Genomic DNA, 14,229 nt, shown 5'->3' with positions numbered 1-14,229 from the left:
CCGATGACTGCAGCTCAAGTGAGTATTTCGTGGCTTCTTCGATACTGTTTGCAATAGCCAGTGCGCGTTCAAGAGTGAGCGAAGTGCCTTCAAGCAGTAAGCGTTCCCGAAGAACAGGGTTGCACGTTTTCGCTACAAGTTGGTCACGAATAAAATCGTCAGCCTGCTTACCGAAGTCGCAACTTAATGCCAGCTCACGCAACGCCGTGACGAACGCTGTTGCAGTCTCCCCGGGCAGTTGGGTGCGTTGTCCGAACCGATGCCGCTCCACGACGACGTTCGTTTTAGAAGTGAAGTAAGCGTCCAACGTAGCCACCGCTGCATCGTACTCGTCGCTCGTACCGCTTCCTTCCTTTCCTTCTGTAGGCGGCGTCGACGATTTCTCCTCCGGCAACGCGTAGTACAAGCGTTGGCCTTCCACACCCAAACAGTGTAGCAGCAAAGCTTTACGGCGCGCAGGTGGGTGAGCGTCGCTCCCGGACGCCAGGAGATAGTTCTTGAAAAGGCGGTGCCACTGCGTCCAAGGAATGGCGGGCTTCCCGGGCGTCGGCAGGAACTCGGGCGGTTGATGCAGGCTCATTGCTTCCGCGTTCGGTTACTTCACCACTCGTCGCCAACTGTTGTATCCCGTACCGTTGGGGAACTGCCCGGTCCGACTGCCCGGAGCAGCCGGAGCACCACCACGTCAAGCACCCGCCACCTACATACTTCGACCAACTCCCTTTTATTCCAGTTCAATGATGAATATATATACAGATGTGCGAGTCAGCTGACCAGATAGGGCGCATGCCTAGCGCCACCTAGTTTATACAAACATAACTACAGAATACAATACCACAGTAGCGAAGAAAAAAAGCAGACAAGAGCCATTGTGTATCGAACGAAAGTGGTTATTCTCACTTCACGATCAAGTTTGGCGATGATGTTACCCTCAAATGAGGGGCCAAGTGAATGCAGGCCCCAGCGACAATCGCTAATCAATAATAATAAAAAACCTTCAATTCGTATCAAATTGCTAGAGTTGTATACTTTCGACAAAACTATAGTCGCCCAGCGACGGCCGCACCCGAACGCCGCGCGCCTTGCACACTTTGCGCAGTCTCACTCGCTGCGAAGGCGGCCACAAAGCGTTCCGCGTAGAAGGGCTGCCGCTTCCGCCGTTGGCCCTCCATGAAGCCTATGTGGCCTCCGCGCGGTGCCACCACGGCGGCCAGCCAAGGCGAGCACCTCGTCTTCAAGCAAGGTTCGCTCGGGGTTCAGCGAGTGTCCGCCGACACAAGGAAGACGACCGGTCGGCGCACCATGCACAGCCGGCCCCTCCAGCTGGAGGTTCTCAAAAAGTCTTGCACGGATTGGAAGCCAAATGCCGGGGCTGCATAGTGCGGGTCGAACGAAGCCAGTGTCCAGCAACGGAACACGTCGTCAGCCCGGATCACTTTGGCAACAATCACCACCTCCTCGCTGTCTCGCAGGCTGCCAACGAGACCGCGCGTGATGCAAGCGTTCAAGAGCCGGTTGAAGCCCCAGGGGTTGGACAGGGTGCGAGCGGCCACCGCGGGCTCGAAGGGCGGCGACACGGCCAGCGCCGCGTCCAGCTGCGCGGGTGGACCCCGCTGGCACAGGTGGAAGGACAGCAGCAGGCCGCCCAGGGACACTCCCGCGGCCAGAAGGCCCTCGCGCCGATAGCGCTTGGGTGCCTTGCTCACCACCTCGGCAAAGTCGCTGACGCTGGGCGCGTAGGTGATGCGGTTTGCGGTGAGGGGCACGCCTCCGCAGCAGCACCCGTTGACCACGAGACCGGGGAAGCCGACCGCGGCGAGCGCGGGCAGCAGAGGGTGCCACGGCCAGCGCTGGCTGCCCGGTCGGTCCTCGTTGAGCCAGTCGAGTGCCACCAGGCCCCGATCCGAGAGTACCAACAGCTCGCGACGGTACTTGACACGCGGCAGCCACCGGTGGTAGAGGCAGCCGACGAGGCCCTGCAGGTTGGCGCCGCTGCTACCGATCGTGGTGCGGAAGTATCCCTTCACGAAGACTTCCATCTGGACGCTGAGGAAGCGGCGCAGGCGACCGCTTCGGCACACCGGATTGCGGACCGCCAGCACGTCGCAGACGACGTGGGCGGTGCACGCCGGACATAACAGCAACACGGCTTTGGTGGGCGCCTTTAATTGTGACGCGACGCCCATCGACCGCCGCATCGATCCTCACGTTCTTCTGCTACTTCAACCTCTTCTTCGTTCCAGTCGTATGCCGTTTCTGCCGCATCCAGAATTCAATGCACAAAGAAGACAGCACTGCCATCAGCAAAGCGCAACATTTTGATACTAATCTGGTCATAACTATGTTATTAATGTATAAATTAAATAACAAATGTCCAAGGGATGGTTCCTTTGAGACTTGGTTCAAGTTGGTTGCCTGTGATCTGCTATACTTCTTATGTGTTCTTACTAACTGTCGGCGGTTTATGGAATGATCCCTGAGCCACGAATTGAGGGATCCACGCAATCTCATTTTTAGAGGAGGAGGTAAACTTTAATAAAGAAAAGGTCTTTGGCACGGGTTGGGGTGACGTTCCCCTCCCCGCGGTGGGCACCTCTTCTAGGCCGGACGCCAGGTGGCCGACCGACGATGTCGCTCGGCGACCTCTTTGGCCCGCTCCGTGACTCGGAGTTGAACCTCCGGGTCCGAGCTGAGCAGCGCGGCCTCCCACTGCGATTGGGTAGAGAGCTGCAGACTGTTCGACGGCTTGTCTTGAGGACATGAGTATAAGATGTGGGGTGTGTCTGCCTTATGGTGCCCACAGAGAGAACAGATGGGGCTGAACTGCTCTGGGAACCATATGGAGTACATGTACGGATTGAAGAAAGTGTTTGGAGCTGCCGCCAACTGACTTGTTGTGTTTTACTTAAAGATCTATGTGGGTCTGGGAAGATTTGTCTTTCTTTCTTGAAGTGGGTAGTAATTTCTTTGTAGGTCGTCATTCGCAACTTGGCCGAACTGAGCTCGGGGTAACGCACCTCCCGGATAACTACGAATCCTCGGGCAAATTGGTGCGCCGCCTCGTTTCCAGGATGGCCCGAATGGGCGGGGACCCAGATCAATGTGATCTGGCGGGTATTGAAGATTTTTTGTAATATATTGATGGCTGCTGAGTGGGCCCTTCCTTTGCAAAAATTTCGAATTGCGGTTTTAGAGTCGCTGATAATGTATTTGACAGTGGTGGAGGTAATTGCTAAAGCTATGGCAGCTTCTTCGGCCTCCTCCGGAAATTTTGTTTTATCGATTGTCGCCGATACGACGGGAGAACCTCGATGATCGACAACTGGCATGGAAAAGGCGTCTCTGTCCGCATGTTCTGCCACGTCCACATGCGCCGTGTCTTTCTGAACTGAAAATCTTTCGTGAAGTTTTTGTGCCCTAGCCTTTCTTCTGTCTGTATCATAGAGTGGATGCATGTTTTTGGGCAGAGGATGGACTATTAAGTGTTCGTGCGCGAGTCTTGGAATTGGCAAGGTGTGTGCACGCATTCCTTCATATTGTATTCCTGCCTTCTTTAGGATGAAACGTCCCGTTTCAGTGCCTGATAGACTTTCGTATTGTGCGGTGAGGTGTGCTTCCATCATTTCCGCTAAGGTGTTATGAATTCCTAACTGTATTAGTTTTTCATTTGGGGTATGACGAGGGAGGTTCAGCGCAATTTTGTAGGATTGTTGAATTAGAGAATCCGCTTCGTCCCTTTCTCTGACAGTGAGGGTGACGTATGGTGTGGAGTAGATGACTCTGCTAAGAACGAAGGCCTGGATTAGTTTCCTGGTCTCAGCTTCTTTAACTCCTCCTCGCCTATTCGCGATGCGTCTGATGAGGAAGGAGATTTGGTTGACGGTGTTTCTCAGCTTCTTAATTAGTGTGTCGTTTTTTTCGGTTTGACTGTATCAGCATTCCCAAGATTCTTAGTGTTTCCACTTCTGGAATGGCTGCCCCTTCCGCGTATATTTTGATCTCAGGCGCTTTATTTTTTTTTTGACGCTTTGGGTGTAGGATGAGGAGTTCAGATTTTTGGGGGGAACACGCAAGTCCCGCGGCTTGTGCCTCCTCTACTACTACATCTGCCGCTTGTTGTAGCGTATCTTGTATCGTGCCGATACTCCCCTTGGTGGTCCAAAGGGTGATATCGTCCGCGTACAAGGAGTGTTCTAGGTCTGGTATTTTGGCGAGTTCGCGTGCCATTTTGATGAGGGTTATATTGAATAATAGTAAGCGCAGGACATATCCTTGCGGCGTTCCTCTGTCTCCTAAAGTGAAGGTGTCGGATTTGATTGTGCCAATTTGAATTTTAGCCGTTCTATCGGAGAGAAAGTCCTTGAGGCAGTTAAACGTGCTTTCGCCTACATACAACGGTGAAAGAGAATCTAGGATTGCTTTGTGTTTGACGTTATCAAATGCTTTGGTTAAATCTAGAGCTAGGATTGCCCTTGTGCTTATTTCTTGCTCCTGAGATAGGACCTCGTTTTCTAGTCTGAGCATCGTATCCAGTGTTGATAAATATGGTCTAAAGCCGACCATAGTGTTTGGATATAAATTCTCTTTGTGCATGTGGGACTGCAGTCTGTCGAGTATGGCGTGCTCAATCATTTTTCCTAAGCAAGAAGTAAGCGAAATAGGTCTGAGATTTTCGAGCGCGAGCTTTTTGCCCGGTTTTGGAATGAATTTAACAATGGCGTGTTTCCAAGACGCTGGGAGTTTTCCTTCCCTCCAACATCCGTTCGCAAAGTCCGTGAGGGCTGTGATGGAAGCGTCGTATAGGTTTCTGAGTGTCTTACTGTTAATGCAGTCCTCTCCCGGAGGGGATGTCGTGCGTATCTTAAGGAGGGCTGCTCTTATTTCCGCCATCGTTATCTCAGCGTCCAGGATGGGGTTAGGTTGTCCTTTATAATCGGGTAGGGACTTCGTCTCTCGGGTTGTGCAGAAGTATTTCTGCTGGAGCGTGTTTATAATATCTTGATCCGTGCCTGGGTCTGTATTTAGAATTTTGGTGATTTCCTTTTGAGTTGTAGCTTTGTTCGATTCCGGATCAAGGAGATGCAGCAGAAGATTCCACGTCTCTCTCGTGCCTAGATTGCCATTTATATTTTCGCAGATGTGGTTCCACTGCTGTCTCGCGAGTTCTGTGGAGTGGTCTTGAATTTCTTCCGTGAGTGTGACTATCCTATTTCTAAGCTTTTTGTTGTATTTTTGTTTAAGCCATCTCTTTTCTAGGCTTTGCCTTGCCTCCCACAATTGTGTGACCCACGCAATCTCATTTTTAGAGTGTTAGCTCTTAGCCAGTTCCTGAGTTTCCCGCCGTTGTCGTTGTCGGCGTCGGCGTCGATGAAGACGAAACAGCAGCCGAGCTTCGTCATTGATTTAATTATCAATCGTTTATTTATTTATTTATTCAAAATACCTTACAGGGCCCAGAAGGGCTTTGAGTAAGGGGGGCAAAACAATAGATTAAGCAAATAGGAAGAATAAATTAAAAACAACGCGTGATACAAGGCAAAAATTAAACACAATTATAAATATACAGGGCAAAACGTAACTAAAAGACATACATCACCGCGAGCAACAAAAATTAAATTAGTAGCAAGAATGCATCGCAAGTGCCCAATAGGCATCAAAAGGAAAAAGCAGTAGTCATAAAAAACATACAGATGGCTGAAATTGCACAAGAAACCAAAACTTTGTAAAATACCAACGAGAAGAAAAGGGGACCAAGGACACAGAACAACCTGAAACAAGACACAATGTCGTTAAAGAAAATGTTTGTGCAGTTGGTCTTGAAATGATTGGTGGTTGCCGATAGATGCGATACAGTTGGGAAGATCATTCCAAAGAATAATGGCACGTGGAAGTGCAGATGAATTGAATGCTAAGGTTCTTCCGTCCATCTTTCATTACATCCAAACTCTTATTCATTTTAATGTCATGCCCTTCTGAAGGCAGAATACACCGGTGCTGATCTCCCGCGTGCTTTTTTTTTTGCTTTTAGTGAGTACAGGTGAAAAGCAAGCTCTGCCTCCCGCTTCTTGGCCGATCACCCAGTGTGGGTGTGTGCCATCTTTTGAAAGGCTAACAACAACAAGACCATCAACAAAAAAACACAACAAACCGGGTACCAGTTTCCTCTATGAGCGCGACCTTTCTTAGATGCTCCTAGTGCTTGTGGTCTCTTCCTCACCAGTAATTCGCTCCATCAAAGAGAGTACGGTCTTAGAACAGAGACCATGCAATATAAACTCATATCTTAATATCTGTTCTGCTATTGGTTTGTACATTATTTCTCTCGAGCGCTCTGTCTTCGGGTTGACAGGATACTCTGACAAATATATTAGGCTTGTAAAAATGTTTACTTTTTGTTCATCTGTGCTGTTATGCGTCACCTCTTCTTCGCTGAGCTGAAATTAAATACAGTAGAATTCACCGTAGTGAACCGTCATATAAGCGCCGAGCAGTAGCCCAGCATGCCAATCCGATGAATGCAGCCAAGAGAAAAAGCAGACAAGAGCCCATGTGCATCAAACGAAGGTGACTATTCTCATTTCACGATATAGTAAGACAACGATGTTACCCTCCAGCGGGGGGATAAGAGGCGTTGCCACCAACGACAATCCATAATCAATAATAATAAAAAAAACGTACGACTCGTTTCACGTTGATGGAGTTGTATACTTTCGTGTCTTGACAAGACTTTAGTCTCTCAGCGTCTGCAGCAGCTGCATGCCCCGCGCCCTGCGCACTTTGCGCCGTCCCACGGCGAAGGGGGCCGCAGATTGTTCCGCGTAGAAGGACTGGCGTGGAAACCGTCCACGAAACCAATGTGGCCTCTGCGCGGATTCACCACGGCGGCCAGCCAGGGCGAACGAGGCTCCACTTCGGGCAAGGTTCGCTCGGAGTTCAGCGAGTCGTCCTCCGAAGCAAGGAAGACGAGCGGTCGCTGCACCATACACAGCCGGCCCTTCGAGCTGCAGTTTTCCTAAAAGTCATCTTCAGATTGGAAGCCGAATGCAGGGGCAGCATAGTGCGGGTCAAACGAAGCCAATGTCCCGCAACGGAATACATCATCAGCCCGGATCACCTTAGCAACGCGCACCACCTCCTCGCTGTCTCGCAGGCGGCCCACGAGACCGCGCGTGATGCAAGCGTTCAGGAGCCGGTTGAAGCCCCAGGGGTTGGACAGGGTGCGGGAGGCCACCGCAGGCTCGAAGGGCGGCGACACGGCCAGCGCCGCGTCCAGCTTCGCGTGTTGACCCCGCTGGCACAGGTGGAGGGAAAGCACCAGGCTGCCCATGGACACGCCCGCGGCCAGAAGGCACTCGCGCGGAAAGGGCTTGGCGCACCTTGCTCACCCCCTCGGGAAAGTCGCCGGCTCTGGCCGTGTAGGTGATGCGGTGCCCGGTGAAGGGCACGCCCTCGCAGCCGTGCCCGTTGACCACGAGACCGCGGAAGCCGACCGCGGCGAGCGCGGGCAGCAGAGGGCGCCACGGACGGCTCTGGCTGCCGGGTCGGTCCTCGTTGAGCCAGTCGAGTGCCACCAGGCCCCGGTCCGAGAGCACCAACAGCTCGCGACGGTGGTTGACACGCGGCAGCCACCGGTGGTAGGGGCAGCCGACGAGGCGCTGTAGGTTGGCGCCGGTGCTACAGATCGTGGTGCGGAAGTATCCCTCCACGAAGGCTTCCATCTGGACGCTTAGGAAGCGGCGCAGGCGACTGCTGCGGCACACCGGCTTGCGCACCGCCAGCACGTCGTAGACGACTTGAGCGGCGCACGGCGGGCACTGCAGCGACTCGCTCTTGGTGGACACCTTCGAATGTGGCACGACGCCCATCATCCGCCTCATCGATCCTCACGTTCTTCTTCTACTTCTTCTTCCTCCGCGTTTGCTCTCCTTCTTCTGATTCGACCTCTTCGTTCTAATCGTACGCCGTTTCTGCCGCATCCAAATTTGAGTGCGCAAAAATGACAGCATTGCCATCAGCAAAGTGAAACATTTTGATACTAATCTAGCCATAACTATGTTATTTATGTATAAATTAATAACAAAAGTCCGAGGGATGGTCCTTGGAAGACTTGGTTCAAGTTGGTTGGCTGCTTATTGGTACACTTTGCATGTATTCTTAATAATTGCCTGCGGTTTATGGAATAATCCCTAAGCCACGAATTGAATGACCCACGAAATCTCATTTTCGGAGCGTTATCTCTTAGCTATTCCCTCAGTTTCGCGCCCTTCTTGTTGTCGTTATCGGCGTCAACGAAGACGATGAAGACGAAACAGCTGCCGCGCTTCGTCGTCATCGTTGATGCGCCATCTTTTGTAGGCTGTTGTTGGCTTAATTATTATTCCTTTTGTTGCGAACCATGACGGTCGCGCCTGATGCCGCATGGGCAGATCACTGACCAAGAGCCGATGAAGACGAGGCGCCGATGAAAGACGAAGCGTCACCGCGCTGCACGGGATCGCTTGGTTTTTGGACTGGCCGTCGGCACTGCCCGCCATCTTGCTCGCCATTTTGTGTAGCCCGCCGTGAATTCTTTCCCCCGGCCTATTTGTGCAAAAACCTGCTTTCACTCTTTTTAATCCCTCTCCTTTTTATTGAATCCAAACTCTTAGTCCTTTTAATTCCATGGCCTTCTTGAGGTAAAATCCACCGGTGTGGCACTCCCGCGTGCTTTTCTTTTGCCTTTATTGAACACAGGTGAAAAGCAACCTCTGCTTTCGGTTTCTTGGCCGATCACTCAGAGTGGGTATGTGCCATCTTTTGAAGAGCTAACAACAACAACAACAACAACAACAACAACAACAACAACAACAACAACAACAACAACAACAACAACAACAACAACAACAACAACAACAACAACAACAACAACAACAACAACAACAACAACAACAACAACAACAACAACAACAACAACAACAACAACAACGACGACGACGACGACGACGACGACGACGACGACAGCGAAAACAACAACATCGACGACAACGACGACGACAACAACAAAAACAGTACATCCGGGTACGACTCTCCTGCATGAGCGCGATCTGCCTTAGCTGCTCCTGGTGCTTGTGGTCCCTTCTGTTGTAGGCAGTAGCCACATGCACTGGCTAGGCCGGTAACCTTGGCTGCGCTGCTGCGCGCTGGCGTGAGGCTCGCGGCGGTTGGCACATGTCTACTGCTTGAGCCGATATTCGCCTGGATGGAATAACCTGTCCGGTTGGCATCTCAACATGTTGAATGTAAACATGTATGTATGTATGCATGTATGTATGTATGTATGTATGTATGTATGTATGTATGTATGTATGTATGTATGTATGTATGTATGTATGTATGTATGTATGTATGTATGTATGTATGTATGTATGTATGTATGTATGTATGTATGTATGTATGTATGTATGTATGTATGTACAGTCGCGACGAAAAAATATTAGCACAATGACGTCACCGGAGCGACGAAAATCACACCGTGCGGCTGGCGCGACGCCATGCTTCGCGAACACGCCCAGCACTTTTGTTATCGGCATGTTCAAAACCGCAGCGCTCAGCGTTTCTATCTGCCGCTGCGGTGGTACGTCACAGTGCTAATCTTATTTCGTCGCGACTGTATGTATGTATGTATGTATGTATGTATGTATGTATGTATGTATGTATGTATGTATGTATGTATGTATGTATGTATGTATGTATGTATGTATGTATGTATGTATGTATGTATGTATGTATGTATGTATGTATGTATGTATGTATGTATGTATGTATGTATGTATGTATGTATGTATGTATGTATGTATGTGTCATAAGTAACGCAATTCCCACACAAAGCCCAGCCGGGTCTGCGTCCTCTCGCTCGAATACCGATTTACTGTGGCACACATCACAACAGCGTCTATGGCCTGCTCTACGTGGCCAGAACATGGCGTGCTTCGTTATTGAACCGCCCGAGGCCTTCTCCTTCACGACCCCTGCAGACTGGCCGAAATGGAGGAAGCAGTTCGAGCGTTTCAACACGGCTTCCGATCTTGGCGACAATTCAGGGTTGGACCGAGTCGACACGCTCCTTTACTTGATGGGCGACCAGGCCGAGGACTCTTTCGGAACCTTCAAACTCCCCGGAGAGAACGCCCAGAACTTAGAAGTCGTCCTAAAGCAGTGCAACATTTACTTCATACCACGGCGCAACGTCATTTTTGAACGGGCACGCTTCAAAACAAGGGTCCGAAACGACGGCGAATGCATGGAAGACTTCGAGACTGCGCTTCACACGCGTTCCAACCATTGTGAGTACGGCACCCTCCGAGAGGAACTGGTTCGAGATAGACCGGTCGTCGGCATTAAAGACCTGAAATTGTTAGGGAGACTGCGACTTAACGCTGATCTTACTCTTCAGAAGGCGCTTGAGTTCATCAGACAGGTCGAAAGCGTACGTCAGCAGCAAAGCGGATTTTAACCCCGAAACGCTGACTGTCAACAAAGTTGCATCAGACAGGCAGCAAGTCAGGCACCCCACGAACGCTACTCACGTCAATGAGAGCCGAGAGCACTTTTTTAATCAAGGCCACATCCGCGACAGCTGACAGCTTTTCGTTATTGTGTCGTTTGTGAGGAAAAGAACGACACCCGCGTTCACTATGCCCAGCGCGGACACATGTATGCAAAGGCTGACACCAGAAGGGCCACTACGCTTCTGTCTGCATGTCAGGCCGGGTTGGCATCGTGTAAGCATCCGGACCCGACAGCGAAGATGTGTTTCGCGGAACCGTCTCGTCCTTTGATACGTCGACGTGGGAGACAACCACCCTCGTGCAAGGCACACCTGTCAAATTCAAGATCGACACAGGAGCCGACGAATCTGGCATCCCACCTACGACTTTCAGCATACTCCGACATCAGCCTCCATTGTCGTGTGCTCCTCGGCTGCTCTACGGTCCTGAGTTGGAGACCTCTCGGAGCCTAGCGTACCGTCCTAGCCACTGCACGTGGCTACTACCTACAACACATTGGCCAATTAAAGACATAGAAACCACCATAAAACATTGTTCAGAATGTGTCAAGACGTCAAACAACCGAAAATGCCTCTTCAAAGCACTGAGTTTACTTCAAGACGGTGGGAGAGAGTTGCAATGGACCTGTTCTTCTTCTATAGCTACTGGTGGTTAATTGTGACTGATTATTACTTCAGATATCCAGAACTGACTCGTCTAGAGAAGCTATCACCTAGTACAGTTTTCAATCACTGCAAATCAATTGTCACCCGTCACGGCATTCCAGAGCTGCTGGTCTCTCATATTGGACCACAGTTCTTATCCTCTGACTTCACTAAGTTTGCTTAAGAATACGGGTTCAAACACGTCACCTCAAGGCCACACTACTCTCAGAGCAACGGAGTCGCTGAGGTTGCTGTGAAAATTATCAAAACTTCACTGAACAAGACCCAAGACACGTACCTGACCCTCTTGTCCTGCAGGTCAACTCCTATGAAAGATGGCTACAGCCCATCTAGACTATTGGTAGCGAGGCCGTTGGGGACAAAGATTTCTCTGACTCCGGGAAGGCTTATTCCCCGTTTGCCAGACGCCACTAAACTTCAGATTTTTGAAATCGAATACCAAAAACAGCAGCGAAAAAAAACTACTTGAGACGACTTGGCGTACGGCCACTTCCGACCCTTCTGGAAGGAGGTCAAATCTGGGTTACAGACTTAAAGCGAAAAGGGAACGTGGTGGCGCCTGCAAGCGAGGCTAGATCACATCTAGTTGACACGGAACAGCCCTATACGGCGAAGTCGAACACAACTTGACTCCTTTTTCAAGCCTGCGGAAGAGGAGAGAAACAACCAAGATGTCTTATACGAGGGATCTCTGTATGGCGACATACAAGAAGACGACGAGGCACTAACACTCTCTGGTACTTCAGATTCTCCAGAAGATTCACAAATAACCTGTGCTGATGCTTGCCACTGGCACAGCAGGTGCGGACGTTGCGTCAATCCTCCCAAGAGTCTGTTTTTTTTTTCAGGGGAGATGTAGGCAGTAGTCACGTGCAGTGGCTAGGCCGGTAGGCTTGGCTGCGTTCCTGCCCGCTGGCGTCAGGCTCGCGGCGGCTGGCCCATGTCTCGGTCTCGAGCCGTTATTCGCATTGCTGGTGTAAACGTGTCCTGCTGGCATCTCAGCACCTTCACCACCAGTAATTCGCCCCGTTAAAATAGAATACGGTCTCAGAACAAAGACCAAACAATGTTAACTCGTATCTTAATATCTGTTCTCCGATTGGTTTGTGCACTATTTCTATCGAGCGCTTTGCCTTCGGGTTGACAGGATACTCTGACGAAAATATTAGTCTTGTAAAAATGTGTACTTTGTGTTCATCTGTGCTGTTCACGCGCCACCTCTTCCTTGCTGAGTTGGAATTAAAGACAGTAGAATCCAAGCGGAGCAAGTCTTATAAGTGCCGAGCAGTAGACAAGCATGCCATTCCGATAAATGTAGCGAAGAGAAAAAGTTATGAAGGCACTTAAGCATGCTTATGTGCAGGAATGCGAAAGAATGCGGGTTTTCCCACGACGGCAGTACACGTTGTAATTTTTTTTCTGTTATTTTGTAGTGAAAGCTACTCTACCCTAGCCGGAGTGATTTCACCCGTATTGGCCATATGATCCTACTGCGCAAACGTGCGTTTCGCCACAGGATGGATGAATGGATGGATGGAAAACCGTGGATGATTCGCTGGGACGATCGCGACGAGCCGAGTTGGGGCCCCGCTTTTCCACAGCTGGTATAACGTCACACATAGGTCACGCTAAAGGTCAATGGTGGATTCTCCGCGACGACAGGCAAGAGCGGAAACCTAGAGCATTATTGCTTTCAAAATAAAAGCAGACAAGAACCATTGTGCATTGAACTAAAGTGGCGATTCTCATTTCACATAAAGTAAGACAACGATGTTATTTTCAAACGGGGGCTAAGAGGCGGCAGTCATCAACGACAATCTCTAATCAATAATAATAAAAAAATCTTTCACTGGTTTCACATTGCGGAGTTGTATACTTGCGAGAAGCCTTTAATCCCCCAGTGTCCGCAGCACCCTAACGCCGCGCGCCTTCACACTTTGCGCAGTCCCACGGCGAAGCCGGCCACAAATCGTTCCGCGTAGAACTGGCGTGGATAGTTTGCCGTCCACGGAACCAATGTAGCCTCCGCGCGGATTCACCACGGCGGCCAGCCAGGGTGACCACCTCGTCTTCGGACAAGGTTCGCTCGGTGTTCAGCGAGTCGTCCGCAGACCCGAGGAAGACGAGCGGTCGCTGCGCCATGCATAGCCAGCCCTTCGATCTGCAGCTTGCAGGTTGCAGCCCCAGGGATAGGACAGGGTGCGGGCGGCCACGGCGGGCTCGAAGGGCGGCGACACGGCCAGCGCCGCGTCCAGCTGCGCCTCTGGACCCCTCTGGCACAGGTGGAGGGACAGCAGCAGGCCGCCCAGGAACACGCCCGCGGCCAGAGGACACTCGCGTCGATAGGGCTTGCGCACCTTACTCATCACCTCGGGAAAGTCGCTGACGATGGCCGCGTAGGCGAGGCTGTTCGTGGTGAGGGGCACGTCCCCCCAGCCGCGCCTGTTCACCACGAGACAGGGGAAGCCGACCGCGGCGAGCGCGGGCAGCAGAGGGTGCCATCTGCGGTTCTGGCTGCCAGGTCGGCCCTCGTTGAGCCAGTCGAGTGCCACCAGGCCCCGGTCCGACAGCACCAACAGGTCGCGACAGTAGTTGACACGCGGCAGCCACCGGTGGTAGAGGCTGCCGACGAGGCGCTGCAGGTTGGAGTCGGTGCACCAGACCGGGTTGCGGAAGTAGCCTTTCACAAAGCTGCGGCACACTGGCTTGCGCACCGTCAGCACGTGGTAGAAAACTTGGGCGGCGCACGGCGTGCAGAGCAGGAACTGGCCCTTGCTGGGCGCCTTGAAATATGGCACGACGCCCATCGACCACCTCATCGATCCTCATGTTCTTCTGCTACTTCAACCTCTTCTTCGTTCTAGAAGTATGCCACTTCTGAAGCATCCAATACTGTATGCGCCAGGACGACTGCAGTGTAATCAGCAAAGTAAAACATTTTGATACTAAATTGGCCATGACTGCGTTATTACTGCACAAATTAAATAACAAAGATCGAAGGGACGGTTATTGGGAGG

At 51.3% G+C, this 14,229-nt stretch overlaps 3 protein-coding genes across 3 annotated transcripts; all 3 read right to left on the bottom strand.

Annotated features, from left to right (window-relative positions):
- Positions 1–1,256: 1,256 nt before the first annotated feature.
- On the bottom strand, positions 1,257–2,198 carry LOC144097678 (protein ABHD1-like). Its single transcript, XM_077630328.1, has one exon. It carries the CDS (start codon positions 2,196–2,198, stop codon positions 1,257–1,259), a length of 942 nt encoding a protein of 313 aa, XP_077486454.1.
- Positions 2,199–7,012: 4,814 nt separating this feature from the next.
- Positions 7,013–7,877, bottom strand: LOC144097677 (protein abhd-3.2-like). The gene is made up of 2 exons (XM_077630327.1): positions 7,377–7,877; positions 7,013–7,291 (listed from the first exon to the last, which is right to left on the bottom strand). The coding sequence occupies exons 1-2, from the start codon at positions 7,875–7,877 to the stop codon at positions 7,013–7,015; spliced, it is 780 nt and encodes a 259-aa protein (XP_077486453.1).
- Positions 7,878–13,305: 5,428 nt separating this feature from the next.
- LOC144097676 (protein abhd-3.2-like) lies at positions 13,306–14,019 on the bottom strand. Its single transcript, XM_077630326.1, has one exon. It carries the CDS (start codon positions 14,017–14,019, stop codon positions 13,306–13,308), a length of 714 nt encoding a protein of 237 aa, XP_077486452.1.
- Between the last annotated feature and the right edge of the window lie 210 nt (positions 14,020–14,229).

Source organism: Amblyomma americanum, chromosome 7 (assembly GCF_052857255.1).
Source record: "Amblyomma americanum isolate KBUSLIRL-KWMA chromosome 7, ASM5285725v1, whole genome shotgun sequence".
In the NCBI taxonomy this organism is placed as follows: Eukaryota; Metazoa; Arthropoda; class Arachnida; order Ixodida; family Ixodidae; genus Amblyomma; species Amblyomma americanum.
The sequence above is the reverse complement of the archived record's forward strand: the minus strand, read 5'-3'. Positions and strand labels throughout refer to the sequence as shown.

Bases quoted from the DNA above. Each gene is read 5' to 3' on its own strand.
- LOC144097678 (XM_077630328.1), bottom strand. From the start codon at position 2,198: ATGCGGCGGTCGATGGGCGTCGCGTCACAATTAAAGGCGCCCACCAAA.
- LOC144097677 (XM_077630327.1), bottom strand. From the start codon at position 7,877: ATGAGGCGGATGATGGGCGTCGTGCCACATTCGAAGGTGTCCACCAAG. The intron at 7,292-7,376 runs GTGCGCCAAGCC...CACCTGTGCCAG, and splicing joins TTCCCGAGGGGGTGAGCAAG to CGGGGTCAACACGCGAAGCT.
- LOC144097676 (XM_077630326.1), bottom strand. From the start codon at position 14,019: ATGGGCGTCGTGCCATATTTCAAGGCGCCCAGCAAGGGCCAGTTCCTG.